At 41.7% G+C, this 17610-nt stretch overlaps 1 protein-coding gene across 1 annotated transcript in view; it reads right to left on the reverse strand.

Moving 5' to 3' along the window:
- The window catches only part of kcnh2 (potassium voltage-gated channel subfamily H member 2), a 239142-nt gene that overhangs the window by 112883 nt on the left and 108649 nt on the right, over positions 1 to 17610 (reverse strand). Inside the window, exons 3-6 of the mRNA XM_022754018.1 lie at positions 6224 to 6379; positions 5129 to 5342; positions 4366 to 4697; positions 4070 to 4281 (exon numbers count right to left, since the gene is read on the reverse strand). Coding sequence (XP_022609739.1) covers positions 4070 to 4281; positions 4366 to 4697; positions 5129 to 5342; positions 6224 to 6379 — 914 coding nt within the window. The remainder of the gene's footprint in view (positions 1 to 4069; positions 4282 to 4365; positions 4698 to 5128; positions 5343 to 6223; positions 6380 to 17610) is intronic.

The raw sequence follows: 17610 nt of genomic DNA on the forward strand, positions 1-17610 counted from the left end.
TTGGATTTCACTGTGGGGTCGGATGTGCCAGGCTGCTTGAGTGGAGAGGCAGCGTGTGTGTGTGTGTGTGTGTGAGCGTCAAGGTGTATGTGAGTTTGCTTTAGTGTGTGTGTTCACGTGGAATGCCATGTATGGAGCTGTGTGTGTGTCAGGAATATTGTATGAGAACTGAGAGTGTGTAGCTAATCAAGTGTCCCCTATAGGATGGGACCATAGTCATAAGAGCTATGAGTGTCTCCAAAGTCTATATGTGTGTGTCCAAGTGTGCACTGAGGCATCATCCCAGTTTTCTCTACACTGTTCAGTGGAATACACAACCCATCATGCATCTCACTGAAGACCTTCCTCTCTCTGAGAATCTTCTCCGCCCCTCCTCCACATCCATCCATCCATCCATCCATCCATCCATCCATCCATCCATCCTCCTGTATCAGACTGAGTAATGTGTCAACTACAGGTCACATCACTAAGCAGCTCTTTATAAAACACTCACACAGAGGCATAGATTGTTGCCATGTCAAAATGAGCAGAGAATGCTAATGCTAATGCTAACTGAGGACAGACATTTACATTTAAAAGGCAACTGGAGCATGTACATTCCAGCTATTTACATGCGCACAAAGCTGAATGAGTTAACATTCATGAGCCAGCATGAGCGCAAGCAGCTTGGTCATGAGGCAAAAACCAACGTTGAGAGCTGGAAAAGGGGACAGTGCCAGAAGTCATTCCAAATGAGAGGGAGAGAATGTGCATGTGTTCTTGTTCAGGGTGTCAGATGTTTTATGGAACACCTAAATTATTCAGCCCTGTTTGCCTTTCAACATCTTCTTCTCTGCCCCTCTGAGGAATTGCTGACGCCTGTCATCACACTTCCTGATATGGTGCTGCCATCTTCAGGCCACGGGCGGTAATGAGCTGCTCTTCCAATAATATATTATCCACTCAGCAGTTGTGCCACACGTCCCAAAGAGTATAAAGGCTTCAGGTTGAACCACAGAGCTCAGTTGTAGGTATAGCTGATTATCTCTCACTCTGTATTTCATGTGAAAAAAACAACAACTTTTTAACTCCCCAGGACAGTCAGGGGGCAGCAAGTAGTACTTTAAAAAAACACCTGTTGTGAGGTTATTATGAATTCACGACTTCTGCACTTCTTTTTCTTCCCACTGGCTTCCCCATTAACACCTACTGATTTCTACTTTAAATAAAGAAAAAAAGAAATACATAACAGAAGAAAAGAGTGGGTACACATTAAATGGAAAATGCAGCTCTTTTGTGATTTTCCATTCTCTCTATAAATAGCAGTCCATAGCATGTGGAGACACAGCTGGTGCGGTTTCCTCCATCTGCACTATAACATAAATACAGTATGCATTATAGGTTAATGCACATGCATACATACGCACACACAGCCACCGGGGTTATGTTGTGACCTTGCCAGCTGCAACTCACATACTGTATAGCATGATTGCATTAAGTTTATATTGTATTGCATCATCAACTTTAGATTATTCTCTGCTGATACTTAGAGAGAAAGGACGTGATGACTCACTCAGACAATATGAAAGAACAGATCATTCATATTCCCCTTCAGTGCCTCGACGTTGACTGCAGTCCTAACAGAGAGCTTAACTTAATCTTTCTGCTCTTCATTCATCTCTCGCCTCCCAACATGGGTCTCCATGTTAGAATGCAAATACACACAAAACAACACAGAAACAGAATGATGAATAAGTCCAACAACATTGTGGGTCTCAAGAGGCACCCCCCACCCCCCACCTCTTCATTTAAACTGTTGCCATCTGGGTGACAATATTGTCCCCCTCTATTCACCAAAAACCAGAACAGATCCAAATGTTCATTTGTTCCACAAGCCATTAAATTTTTAAAGTCATGCACATTAGACTCAGGAAGGACGTCCAGCTGGTCTGGCCCACCTTCTTTGGTGCAAGGTGCAATACATGAGTATGAGCATGAATCATAATTCATATTTCATTCTATAGACCATCATTTAAGTTATCAAGAGAAGGTCATTTGGAGTCATTCAGTGTTCAACATAGCAACCTAGTTGTTTTGCAGTTCAGGTTGAATGTAGGTAGAACTTTAATCATTATTTCTTCTGTTGTGTTCAAAAATGATTGTATTGTGTTTAAGAAAGATTACTTAAATAAACATAGAGGCACGTGAGAGTTAAATTTCAACAGTCGGAACAATCTGTCAATATCATGTCTTCATATTGTAACATGCATGCATGTTTTAAAGGAAAAAAATGCACATTACAACTGTATTCCAACAATAAATCTGACAAACCAATAATAATAGGAAGGACCTGGATACTCAAAAATCAGGTCATGATAAATGAGAGACATTTAAGAATAGTTACAGGGGTGTTTACGAAAATCCAATCATCATTAATTTTTAAAAATGGCATCAAAGAACACCAGGTGACACAGATTTACAGTGTGGGCTGTTCTACGGTGTCACTGCTTTAGGGGTGTAGATGTCGTCTTTGTCAGATGGCTGTAAGTTTATGGCACATTTCTCTCTATAATCCTTTCCCCTGCTGTTCATCACAGTTGTATAAAACACACAGGAGATATGGGCTTTAATAGCAAACTGATTAATCTGCATGGAGCTGACGTCAATTTGACAATCAATCTGAGAAAGTGACACAGTAACGCAATGAAAGAGAGACGAAATGTAAAAGTGTAGAGTGTTATTCACCTCTAACACTAAAGTTGATGAAATAAAAGTCTGCTTACACAAACTACAAACGTTTCTTTTTGTTGTGTTCATCAAATGAAGACTGTTCAAAAGCTCTCAGCACAAAGCAGAAAAATGCTCTGTGATGGAACATCCTAATTAACCTGCTCGCAGGAAGACGTCTTCCTCTGATTAAAAAAGGCTGAATACTAAAGTTAAACTTTCTAAAACCCTCCTCATAAAACCACCTTGTTTGTACGATCCTTTCCCTCAATAAAGCTTTCCTCTGACAACAAAGACATGAAAAAGGAGCTTTTATAATTTGATATTCCTTCTTTACTTGGCTGCTAAATGTGAGTGCTTTTTGTGCAACAGAAAAAGCAACAATGAGGTCAGAGCAGACGTTCCTTCTCTCCATACGGTCGACTCTTCTGTCTCCTCAGCTGAATTACTTGACAAATTCTTTTTTTAGCAAATGTGGTAAAAAAAATCACAGGTGGTGGATCTGGACAAAAATCACTTCTCAATATGAAATTCCAGCCACAGAGACAACTCACAGCTCGTCTGCCTTAAAATAAAAAAGATCTAATTTATCATTTTTCTCAATTAAAGAAATCCATCCGAACAGGAGTTTGGGTTAGGGTTCAGCTTTGAGAGCGTGAGCAGGTGAAAGCGCTGCTGTTTCTCTCAGTCACTTCCTGGTAATTGGAACACCACCATGCAACCCTCCATCATCATCTCATCAGAACTCAATCAGTTTCATTCTCACTCAATTGAGCTGGTACTACGAGCATTATCTCCCCAGAAAGACCGGTCAGATTACAGCAAATGAAAGTATCTTGCAGGAGCAAATTAAATTATCTCGGCATAGTTTCATATCTGTTCGAGAGTAAACACACACACACGAATGTTCCTTGCATGCAGAAGCGAATACACGAGCACAAACACATTTTAAGTACTGTGGAAACTGCTCATCACGTATGTCCGAGTCAAATTGATCACTATAAGCTTATTGATAATTATTTTTTCTTTACTTCTCATGCAGATTACCATCTAATTGACATTTGGGTATTCATTACATGAATATAAAGTCATGAAACAGACAGCTTAAACATTAAAACAGCCTTTGTATAGAAATGATTCTACCCCATGTACGCCGTTGACCACTGTAACTGTCATCACTGTAAGTGGTTTCAGTATGGTTCAGCATGACTGCAGCAGAGAATAGAAAAAGCTCAAAGTCTGAACCATAAGTGTATCATCAGCTCAGATTGGTTGACATGGATCGAAAGCCTCACAAATAATACGAGCACAGCCCCTCTCCCTGCGCTGAACACCACACACTCCAACATGAACTGCTTCCTACCTGTGTGACTTTCTCTGTGACATTGTGCGTCCGGTCGATGAGTTTGCAGGGAGCTATGATGTCCATCTCCCCGGTGGGCAGGGCAATTAGTGGGTCGGGTTTGAAATCCACAAAGTTGAGGGTGATCTGAGGGATTTTGGAGATGGTTCGGTACCGCATGAGGTCCGAGTCCGATGTGGAGTTCAGTATGTTGGATTTACTGTTTACTGCACCTGCAAACACACACGAGGGAAACAAGTAAAAATCAAAGCAGATAATAGAAAGGGCCCTCTGTTCTTCTGCCTCCTCTTTCTCACCAGTGCTGCTGCTGCCCAGCCGAATACTCGCTCTGCGGTTCTTTCTGTCCCAGTCGGGCCTCATGGCCTCAATCTCGTCTACAGAGGACGCACGACGCATGCTGTGGAAGCTCTCTCGCGAGCGGCTGTGCGACAAGGAGCAGTTAGAGCCCGAGGCGTCCGGGTTGAGGCTGAGGCGGTGGTGGGGCGCTACGCAGGGCGATGACTGGGTGAAGGGACCCACCAGGCGGGCTCCGTGCGAAGGAGGCGGAGGAGGGGGCACAGGAGGCCCAGAGCTCAGTAAGGTGTGCTGGTCCTCCCGGCGGTCTTCTGGCCAACTCTGTAGAGCTGGCCTGGGAAACAGAAAAGAACACAATGAGTATTAACAGGGTGGCAAGTGTCCGCCAAAACTAAGCAAAACAGAATGCCGCTATTTCTAGCTGACAGTGACCTTTGACCTCACTGGGGGGGGCTCAAGGGACAAGAGAATTTGCTAGCAGGAAGCATTTAAGGTGAATTTTCAACAAAGAGTTTCAATGTTAAGAAGGAATTAAAATTAGTTGTGGTGTATTCTTATTTCATACTATTTCTTTCTGTCGACAAAAATTCATATTTGAAAGTGAATGAACCTGGGAGAGTCTGGAAAAGACGACAAAAAGATGCCACAACAATGCCAGACAAACTCTCATCAGAACAGTTTTCAGTAGGAATCCCATCAGAAAGTTGCTCTATATCACCAAGCTCAAAAGACTGTGCACAGACACTCCAGATTTGATTGGCCTACCTGCTTCCACTGATTTGCTCTTGGTGGTTTGGTGGTAAGGGGGGAAGGGGCAGGAACTCCCCCAAGCCTAAGGACTCGCGACTGTGGTGGTCCGGGTGCAGCGGCAGGGGCGTGGCAGTGGGGATGTGACAGGCCTCCGCGTCGTCCAGAGACACTTTACTGTTGGACAGGGAGCGCAGCAGGGGGAGACGCAGCTTGAAGCCTCGTGGACGACCTGGTGGAGAGAAGAAGAGAAGGTGGAGTTAAAGACTCGTTGGCTGCAGAGTGACGGGGGGAGTTCTAATATTAAAGTGTGGCGGGAATGAAGAGCAAAAGAAAGAGAAACAAGAGAGAGGATATGGAAGGATATTGTAATGGAGGTCATGCTAGGAGAGAGGGAGATTTGAGACCTTCAAAATACAGCTTCAAAAACAATCTACTTGAATCTGGGACAGTAACATTGATTGGTTTTTGGTTTTAGCCACAAAGTTAAAAATAAGGAATTTGGCTGAGAGAGAGAGAGACAGACATCCAAATCACTGTCCTACTTCAGACCCTGCTCCCCCGGGGTTATCTCTCTGGAACATTAAGTGCACAGACAGTTCATGAAAAACAAAAAAAAAAAAAACAACAGCGTTTTGTCAAACCTGATCCCACACAAATACCCAGGATTCACAGGAATAAATTTACTCGGCAGATATCAGAACCACCTGGCCTTTCTGCCAATAAAATGAACAAATGATCCCTGTGATTTAAAGTGATGGTTGTCGCCTCTTCAGTTAATGAAAAAGAAATGTAAATGTCCAGAGCGGCGTGTTGGACAAGGTTTGAAGCACTGAACAAGTCAAAATATTAATTTTCCAAAACAGTGTGTGAATCAGCAGCTGATATTTATTTATTTTTATTTTTTTCTGTACAGTCTGTGCACCTACTGCACTACTTTACTAACAGTTAATGTCATTTATAGGCTTATTAATGATTTTATGAACTTTTCATTAAAAAAATTAAACAAATTGAAAACTTGACTCTTCTGTTTTTACAAAGTTTCTCAAACTTCACTTGATCAGCGCAGAACAAAAAGCAGGAAACAAAGAAACAAGGTTAGTCAGTAGTTACCAGTGACAAGCCAGGTGGGCAGGCGGTGGTTAAGCTCCTGTTTGTGGTCTTGAAGTGTGTCCTCTGACATGACCTCAAAGTTGAGGATGAACATGATCACCACACCATCCTCGTTCTTCACTGGCACCACGTCCACCATACACAGGAAGCACTGACCTGTGTGGACAGAGAGATGGATAAAGCTCAGTCAGACTGATTGTATTTGATGGCGGCTCCTGCCGTGCTGAAGTATATACTGTTTTAGAGTTGGGATTAAAGCATCCAACCCCGGTCAGGTTACTGCAGGTAACGTGCATTGTGAGTGGTCACAGATGCACCCGTGCATGTCACACTGTCATTGTAAGCATATGTATATGCCCTAATTACACAGGCCCACTTTCACGCACACACTTTTTCATTCTCTCTCCTTATTAAATGTGCATCTGCGCTTAATCAGCTCTCACACACTGTTCCATACTGGGCTGGGCACGTTCGCTAATCTGCCACAAGCGCTAAAACAGCTAAGTAAGCGTGAAATTAGACTACATATGACAGTAAGTGGCCCGGAGCTTTCTATCAGGTCTACATAACTGAATACACTGCACATACCAGCTGGACTGGAAGACAGGATGAGCTGCTACTCTGGTTTTGACACCAGGAAACTGATCCTTAAAAACAATAAAATACATTTGTACACACACAATAACACATGATAAAGATACTGTCATTTTAATTTTAATAATGGCTACACTGAAAAGATCCTGCAGGAGTGAATGAAAATCAGTGCTACTACAGAAACACAATCTGGAAACACCTCAAAGTGGTAGAGTTAGAGTAGTGCTACATTTTCACAATCAACACAGATTTGGAAAAATACCAGAGGTGTCATGGGAAATCTATGGCTGAAGAGGTTTTACCCCTACTCTTCTGCATTACACAGCAGGAGACATAATGGATACCAAAACCTCCAGCAGATGAATACTGCATAGTGAAAACATGTGTACTACAAAATATCCAGAAACTTCCACAAGCAGGTTTAGAAAAAGCAAACGACCGTTAGTAATAAACTGCAGGTAAAAATAAGATAAAACTTACAACATGCAGATCCAGGTCACATTGATGGTAAACTACAAAGGGATTTCAGTCCATGTGGAAAGTTTTATTCCTTTACGGCATATTTAAACAGAACTCCATCTATGTGGCACAACTATAGACAGACAGCTATTAAATGTCTGCAATTTCAGTAATTTCTCAAAAGTAAGAAATTTATTCAACATTATCTCTGAGGTGTCAGGCAGGCAAGGCAACCCCTTGTCCTAACAGCTTAATAAAACCAAGCTAGAAAGAAGAACACCCAGTTTGTGATGTCAAAATAAAGGCTCGGCTTCTAGAGAATTTGTCTATAGAACTACAGTTTGTCACAATAATCCTTGTTTTAAGATTTGTTTCCTCTAAACTTGGACATAGGGGCCGCTGCTGGAAGTGGCCTTCTGATCTTAAATTGTTCCTCTCATAGTTCCTGGCTTTGGCCCGTCCCGTCTCTTACCTGGACAGTGATAGTCAGTGACCAGCTCAACCAATGGCAGCCAAGGCGGTTTTCGTCAGAGCAGAGCGCTTACAGCCAGCTTGGTATATAGTACAATGCGATGTACAGTACGTCTACTGCATGCCTGCCCTACTCACGCACCCTCCCGCCCGTCATTCATCTCACATCATCACTGGAGAGTGGGCTGAAATCCGATTGGACAACAGCATAATCCCAACACAGGAGGGGGAAAAAAAAATATGAAACACGGGGAAAACTAAAGGATTACACCATCTGGCCATATCTAGCAGCGTGTGTGTGTATGTGTGTCTGTGTGTCTGTGTGTGTGTATGCTTATGTGCACATGTGTAGGTAGATGCCCAGTCATTCATAAGCTAAGATACAGCCATGACACTGCATTTGCAGTCTTTTTAATCGCTGAAGGTGTTGCTGCATCATGTGTAAAGCTGCTTTACAAAGCTCCGCAGCACACAGGGGCCTTTTTTAAAACGTTTTTTTGGGTTGTTTCAATAACACAATTTAGTAACCAAGAGAGGAGAGAACGACTGAAGCTAAAATGACATTGGAAAAAAAAAAATCATCCCATATACAGTTATTCATATTCAGCTAATATGCACAAACACAAAAGTGAAATCATATTAATGTATAACACAGAGCAGGTTTGTGGTAAAGGAAGTCAAACCAATCGCATATATGTATTTGGAAAAAAATACATATGTGCTGGTTCCATGTAAACAGGTAGATATTACTTACTTTCTCATATTACAGATTAAACTGGATTCATGGATTCCCTCACGGATTCTAATTACTGTCACACGAACAGTTATCAGGGACGGATTTCAAGCACTAGCCCTCCCTCTAGAGGACTTTCATTTTTGATCCCATGTTGCTAGGTGGAGAATATTCTCTGGACCGTTGTGCGTGTGTGTGTATTCATAGGAGACCTTATCTTAGCAACACCTTGGTATTATTACAATGGCTGTCAGTGCAGAGATTGGACCAGCTGACAAACTGTGAAAGCAGAAAGCTGCGAGTCTGTGTTTCTGTTGCGACACAAAACACAGTCATGGATGTTTGTGGATGACAGATGTGATTTGTAGAAGCGCACACGTTTGCACGTGTATACACACCCTACAATGTAGGATTAAATGTCAATAGAAAGAGGATCTAACTTCAGTTCATTGTTCTTAATACTAATACTGATACATTGCAAGTGTTTAGTGTCAGTTCTTATGAATCTGGAACATTCACTCTGATGTACATATGATGTACAATAATCATACATGCATGAATGCACAGGTCAGAGTATGAGCTCACTGTCTAGTGTGCTCTACTGTAAGTCTTCATGGACACATGAACACACATCAGTGTACATGTGGGTTTATCTGTGTGTGTGTGTGTGTGTGTGTGTGTGTGTGTGTGTGTGTGTGTGTGTGTGTGTGTGTGTGTGTGTCCTGAATTTGGCTGAGTGGTGAAGATCAAGCTTTAAGTCTACATATTTTAGGCCCATCAGACCTATTTGTTGTTGACCATCCACTACTATAGAAGATTTCCTCCGAGAGCATCTGAAATGAATTGAGCTCTGAGGTTAACAGGTCAATGCCATTTCATCTAAATGCTCCGCCTGGATGTATTCCAATTCAGCATGTACCATCTGATAATCTGATTCAGTGTTGCTGACTTACAAAGCTCTGGGAGATTATCACAATGCACTAAAACACATCCAAAAAAAGCACAGAGTGCAAACTGCTCCTGGTGGACCAGGGGCGGTGCAGCGTCAACAGTGTGCTCAGCTACATGACCAAACACACTGCTGAACTTCAGTTTAATGGACTACTCCGATTGTTTTTTAAATTTTGATGACTGGTCAATATGTGACAATATGCATAAAAAATGGCCACCTATGTGGACGTAGTTGGGGAAGTGAGAAACTGAGACCTTGCATCAGTTGTCAGGCTGGATTATTTGGGGGACTGGTTTACTGAATGTAAAAATATTGCACTCTCTTTTGATTGATTGATTGATTGATTGATTGATTGATCAGACTTTGTGAATACTGTTGACACAGAATTGAGTCAATTAATCTAAAGATTTTGTGACAAGCTGGAATGTCAATGTCAGAATTGAAATGTCATTTCTAAAGAGAAATCATAATAAAATGTTTTATTCTCTAATGTATATGCACTTCCAAGAGGGATTACAATGTTTTAGATCTATGACACCACAAGCATGGATTTAGTCTTATCTTTGGCTTCCCTGAAAAAGATTAAGATCCATCTTTAATCTCAAGAGCTGTGGCCTAATAACATTTGCCTCCACAATTCTTGCATGCACGTGTGGATTAAAAACAATGATACAAGGTATGGCTCATTCTGGGTCAACTGAAAGAAACAGAAAGGAAGCAAACAGATGGAAATGATGCGGATGGAAAAAGGTAATTAGTAAAAAAGTTTGGTTAGACGGTAGGATGAAGAAGAGGAGGGTGGCAAAGAGAGACTCAAAAATAAGGGGCAGAAGGGAGGAGAGGCTTTACAGAATGAAGGTACGAGGGGAAGATGACAAAACAAAAACTTGGATGAAAAGAGAAATGGAAACACAAAAGGAGGAAGGAAAGAGGAAAGCAACAGAAGGATAGATGAAATCCCGAGTGCAGGTATCCAGTGCTTGGGTTGGAATGGATCAGCAGCTGGTTCTGACACTGTTATCTACATTCATTGTGAAGGAAACTGACCCGCAGCACACTGTACAGAAGACTGTTGCCTGCTGGGTAAGGAGGCACGAGGTGGGAGGGATTAGCTGCTCAAGAACATCTTTCTTCCAGCTTAGCAGGAGATGAGAGGATTGAGGAATAGTAAACAGAGATTTGGATGCCCCCACTAACCTGATGTCAGACCACGCTTCACTCTGAAGCTCAACACTTCCTCCAGAGAGGTCAGGGAGGTTTTTGCATCTGTCTTATCTTTTTAACCCTTTCAACCTGAGACAGATAAAAAAAAAGGTGAACCAGCAGCTCTCTCTCCAGTGAGCCACAGGGCGTCATGCAGTGTGTTGGATTAGAAGTTAGGATCATAATCTCTGCTAGGGAGCAAGTGGATTAAAGGAAAACAGATTAGAGTTCGAACCGGCTCCTCATTTCTGTACTGAGGTGAAGTTATCACAGGGGTGTGAGGTGTATGCAGTTCACAGTAGTGTAAGAATTTCTACCAAGGTGTTCCTCCATGGATGTCATTCAACTAGCATATATATAGTATAGTTCACATTTAACACAGTACAACCCAAATTATTCATAATAGTTTACAGTTATTATTGTTTTCAGGTTCTTCCACAACATAGAAGCTCTTGGTGACTGATGTCAGTTCACTGCCAACCTTTTTCTTTGACATGAAATTTCTAGAAGTCAGAAGGGTCATGATCCAGCATCCCATCTTGACTTCTGGTGTACCACTGCTGAATGCCAATGCAAACAAAGCACTACTTTCAAAAGGTTTTACCATGAAACATCCTACCAATGTCTTCCAGAGCACAGGGGGCCTCCCTGTAAAGCCATGCAGCCGCTCCTCCTAGTGGACAACAGCTGTCTTTACACACTTGTAAACAGGTTAGTAGCATTATTGTCAATGGTGCAACAAGACAGAGCAAAACTGTTCATGGTCACTATGGTGACAGAACTATATGATCAAAGGTTTACAATCTGTGAGTATAATTTTTTATAGAATCCAATAATCTCACTGTTGTGGAAGAAGCTTTACAAAGAAAACAAAAAGTCATCTGCCAGCCACAAATGACTTTTTTGCAAACAAATTCACAAAAGCTGTTTATTTTTCAGTGATAACCACAAACTGTTTCCAAGAAAAAAAGAACAAAACTCAGTTAGATGGCAGCTTTACAGAGCACAAAGTATTTCCAGCTCTTATTAGTTTTCAGATTGTTGTCAAAGAGAGCATCAATTACATAACTACATAACCCACAGTTGTTCCTACTAGCAAACAACATGGATTCATATGGATTTATTCATTTATTGTGAAAGGCTGCTGGTACATCAGGACAGGAATATCACATCTGAAATCCATTAGAAATCCGTTAGAGTCCATCACAGTCAAAGGGACAGAGAACGTGTGTGTGTGCGAGCTGGAGACATGTAAGTGGATAAGGATGTGAGCTGTCTCTCTTCTCAGCTGCTCTGTTCTGTATCACACACACAGCCCCCCCCCCCCTCCCACACACACACACACACACATTGACAAAGTGACAGAGGTGAATAGAAAAGGCGGAGAGTCTCATTCACAGCCACACTCTTCCACTCCATCACTCTGGCATAAAAAAAAAAGTTCAGATCTTCATTTCCACAGATCCACTGAGACGGCTCTAAATATTCTAGAGGCTGGCTGGCGGTGGGCCAGCTGGCGGAGCCTGTAATGTTCCTGGCTGTAATCAGAGGCAGAGAAACTCTGCTTAAATCTAAAACACTCAGGCCAAGATGACAACCACACTTGCATAATTGCATGAAAGTGTCATTCATCAAAAGGAAAATATAAAGTACATAGTTCCATTGACTCTTAGTGACAATGAACGAGCATCACAAGATCTTGACAACCTCATACATAGTGTGACTTCCTCGGACACAGTAAATCTTAAAAACCAGAGTAAAAGTGTCATGGTGAACAGAGATACTAAGAGTTGTGTTGTATTTTTTTAAATCAGTGGTCTAAGGCAGATTACAGTAAACTTTATGAGTGTCTTGAAAACTTCGACTCACAGTTGCTGTGTCTGAAATCTTTCACTTATTTACAGTTATATCTATTTTTGCTTTATCTTTAAATTATTTAAATTATTTAACTGTATTCCGTTTGCTTTCCTCGGTAAAGCACTTTTGTCAACTCTTGTTGTTTTTAAATAAATAAATCAGACTTGTCAGGACTATTCACTATATACGGAGACTACTTAGTGTCTCAGGTGGCAAAATTAATAAAAAACAAAATTATAATTCTAAACAGACCTTCAAACAACACTTCCAAACAGCGAACACGCTGGGCGTCACAGCAGCAAGAAACGTATAAGGCACATAAACTGCAACAGCAACAGTTCAGGTCCGGCCATTCCTGTCTCTCTATATCCACATATCAACGCATATCAACGATACACAACCAACTGAAGGTTAAAACAAATACCCCAAAAATATGTTTTTAACTGGCGGACACAGTATGTAGTAAACACCATGTAATAAATATTGAATGATTTCAGACAAAGCCTGAAAGAAAGGTCTGCATCAAATCAAAGGCTTTTGTAGAGAGGAAAGTGATTTCCTTGTGCAGAAGTTGCACGATGACAGAGTGGAGAAGTGGAAGGATATACACTGTGAACGAAATGAGCCTGGGGAGAGAACACCCTTGTGGTTGTGTGTTGCTGTGGTGTGAAGCGATTCACTTAAAAGATACTGGCTCCAGACGCAGTGGAGATGCAACATCAAATCCCTGAATTCATGGCTGCTCCAAGAATGCTAATGAAGCCATCTCTGACCTCCATGGAAACAAGAGATGGAAAACGGAATCCCCCCTCAGAGGTGCAGAGTAATACGTCTGGTTTCATCAGCCACATTAACGAACCTGGACCAACTCTACCTTCCCTACCCCTACCTCATTCTCGCAGGGGAACCCCTGCTGTCATCATAAGTGCTGTCCCAATGTGTCTCACCCAGTCAGCTCTGTACGCTGTGTTTGCTTCAGAAATGCACCTGTGTTTTACCTGTGTATTAATCACTGTACAGGTACAAGCAGAGATAAATGAATTACATTCACAGGATTTATCTCAATTTAACTAATGCGCACTAAAGAGGAAAGATATGGGCTCAAATTAGGGTTGAAAAGAGTTTGAGCTTTTAAAATTCACAAATCATTCCAAACTTTGTAGTTGTAAATCAAACTGTGCACGAGAATTGTTTGCAGAAAATATCTGTATTCAAAAAAAAAAAAAAATGTGCACGTGAAGAGAAGATTTGTACAAAAAAAGAAAGATTGTGGATAAAATCTCTGAGCTAATAATACCAGTGGTGAGGCTTTACACTTTTGTCAACATCTGTGTACAGATACAAAGCAGAAAACTGCATGCGGCAGATCAATCCACCACAGGTCCTGAAAGGTGGAGTAGATTTTCAAGGTGCAGCAACGGCATGACCCAGGTGGGTTTAGTTATATTCTGCTGCGGAAAATAATAGAAAACATTTAATGTGCTGTACATGTATGGAAACCCATCAACACACTAATATGAGCAGTTTTCTAGCCGTTTTTATGAGCATGTTATACCTACATTTTTATTCTGCAGGCTTCAATCTTCCTCAATCTAAAAACCAGTCCTAGTGAACCACTAGGTGGCAGGGCACAACAACTTTTTCCTTCTTTTGAGGTAGGATGCATAGTGGCAAATGCAACTACACACACACACACACACACGCTGTGATTATCACCCTCAGAAACAGAGAGATGTGGATTTCATCTGGCTTTACTTCCCCACAGCACCAAGACTCATACAGGTGAGTTGTTCTGAGAGGGTGAGGAGGAAGCTGGATGACAGAATGAAAAAATAAATTGATGCATGTGTGCGAGTGCTATTTGCCTCTGTGTGTGAATGTCATACAGGCTGGTAATATTGGTGTTGCAACACCCTCTGATCTTGGCCACCAGCTGTCCTCTGATAAGTGATGTAATTACTCCATCTCTCAACACTGACAACACACACACACACACACACACACACACACACACACACACACACACACACACACACACACACACACACACACACACACACACCAGTGCCACGTAGTTGACCCCTGCACCTTTCTCTAGATTGTTTTGGGATGAGAAGTAGTGGAAGGACAAACTACTCCAGACAACAATTCATCAGCCTCCCTCACCTGTAATAGAGACAAATAGCCAATTGGTTGTGTGTTTACACGGCAAAGTGGTAGCGTAATCGTAATTGATTCTCCTGGTGAGTGTGTGTGTTTGTATGTGCCTGCCTGTATGCTTTGAACATGTACCTGCTATTTATCAAATATGTGTGTATGTATTTCTGTTGCGTAAGATACACTGGGCGACTCACTCTGCCCTCTGTTGGCGGGAAATGAGAAAAAATGTTGTGTATGTGATGGATGTAGCTGAGCTGATGTGTGCGGGGTGGTTGGGAAGCTGACAAAGCTCCAGACTCCATGTGGGAGCCATTAAACCAGCTGTCCGTCCCAGAGGGCACCTGCTCTGGATAAGGGATGAGGTGTGCTGGTGGAGAGTGGAGCCCTGCACTTGGTTTGTTCGGTGGTGTCTAAAAACCTTCAGGTGGACGATTGGATTGGCAAAAACTCCAGCGGGTAACAGGCTGGTTACTCAGTAATTCACCAAAGTGTGTTTAGATCAGGTGTGGATGATTTCTTACTATATTTTATCTATTTCAGTGAAGTTTTTCCTGCCATATAAATTCATGTGTTTGCAACCGAGAATGAAAATGGATAAGTATGCAGGGATGGGGGACAGGTTTTTGAATATTTCTACTGTAATCTGATTAGATGAGGTGCTTAGAAAAAATAAGCCGTCTCTTTTGTGATGGATAATTGCAATGCTAGCACTGACTATGAAATAGATGTTTGTTTGTAGATAATGCTGAGTGATGAATTCAAATATCATCGTGCTCAATGGTTTTTCCTATTGATTTCACGGCAAAACAAATAATGGAACCCTCTCCTTCCCTCCATCTTCCCTCCATCTTCCCTCCATCTTCCCTCCATCTTCCCTCCCTACCACTTACTATTAGTGAAAAGCTTGTTTTCCAATCAAGAGCACTCTCCACAGCCTCCATTAAGTCCTCCCCTCTACACCCTCTTCGATTGACGGGATGGAGGAGTAAGAGAATGAGGCAGGTGACTGATCACAGATTGAGGTCCCACACTAACACTCACACTTCATCATCGATAAAAGAGTGTAATCTGGTGGTCAGAAGTTCACAGTCGTGTCCTGTCCCCATCCTCATCCCCACACATACACAAAATCACACAATACCATTAAGAACTGACTTTATCTGATTACCACCTGAGCTACTTGTTTGGGGACATGTTATACTACACAAAAAGTAATGATTCTAGATGTGTCTAGGTGCAAGAGTTACACAATTACACTTAGAACTGCTACTCAGAGCTCTCTTTCCAAGTAAGACCAAGACGGGACAGGTGCAGGTGGGAGGCCTTGCTCACAGCAATGTTGCATAAGTAGACACAGAGGCTATGACCAATGCCTCTATAGTATCTAACTAACTACCACACACATTCTCTATCCATACTTTTCAATAATATTTATCCTAAAAATGCGTACACACCTCTGATTATTCTGTAAACATATCTTCACTGCCGTGGACAGATTACTGAACCTGCCTTCCACGCACAGGCCCAGAGAGCCAAGGGGGCAGACTGAGCCCTGGAGCTAAGAGATGCAACGTGACTACAAAGTGACACAAAACAACCATGACGAGACACGCAACAACCACACAGATGCAAAACTGTCACAAAGAGAAATAAAATCACGTCATTTACAGTTGTTTTAGGTCTCCTTCGGTCTGGGTGTCTTGAGTAGAGGACCTCTTACATGTTTGTGACCAGGCACCCATGGTTTCACTATCAATCCGTGTTCATTGTCAATTGCAATTTTCTTTTGTGGACACACAACACATGCAAATATTTCAGAGCTAGACCAATATATAACTGATATGTTGGTTTATCACAGACATATCAATATCTGTGTATTTGCCGAAACAGAAATGCCAAAGAGCCAGAATATAACAACAGGTCTTTATCAATGTTTGTAATGTTTACCTATGTAAATATATATAAATTTACTGTATATCATAATTGGCTAATACTGAAATATGAAGTTTTGGTATTGACCATTAAAATTCAGTATCATCAACTTCATGATCATTTTGGAGGGTGTAGCTAATAGTGTGGCTGAATTGTATTGCATTATACTGATAGATGTTTGTAACGCTATAGTCTATATATTGATTACTAATTTAAAAAACTAATATCAGCCTCAGAAATTAATGATTGGTCAATCTATAAAACATATCAATGTGCAATATTTATGATGATGAGTTTGTAAAACCATACACAAAGTTTAAACATATAACATGAGACTATAGACACTGACCCACTTACACATGCACTAAAGTGTGTAACTGTGACCCGACAGTTTGGCGATGTCAGGCGTCTTTACTGTATGAGACAGAATGATAAACCACCTGTGAAGGATCAGTGGCCACGCTGTCTAAATGTCTCTACAGGTGACACTGTGTGAGACTGTGGTGTCAAACACACACAGCGTAGTCGGCTGGATGTCTCGTTCACGCCACCCTGCTCATGTCACACGCACTGCTATTAACAAATTACATGTCAGCTCTGAAGCACAGAAACGCAAACCTGGTCGAATGGAGTCCAACAAGCCCATTAAGTGAAAAAAACACACGTCACCACCTGATACCCACACGTTTAGAGGTATGGATCACACGCCACAAACGTCCATGCATGTGTGCACAGGCACACACACGGGTTCACACAGATTACATGTCAGGAGGGTTTCAAAGCTCCAGCACTGCATACTATGAAGACAAAAAAGGTCAGGAGACATCGATACGCTGAGGTCCATCCAGGTAAAGCTCACATTAATTAACCCACGGTTCAATTACATTTTCTTCCTGCTGACAAGACATAAAACACAAACGGGAAGAAAAACAAAACGAGAGGGCATTTTCACTACATTTCACTCCACAGTTGGCTGGTTTTAGAAAGTGAGATGAAATTAAAATCAAGTTGTTACATGTTTTGGAT

Source organism: Seriola dumerili, unplaced genomic scaffold, assembly GCF_002260705.1.
Source record: "Seriola dumerili isolate Sdu_G_001 unplaced genomic scaffold, Sdu_1.0 BDQW01000216.1, whole genome shotgun sequence".
Taxonomy (NCBI): domain Eukaryota; kingdom Metazoa; phylum Chordata; class Actinopteri; order Carangiformes; family Carangidae; genus Seriola; species Seriola dumerili.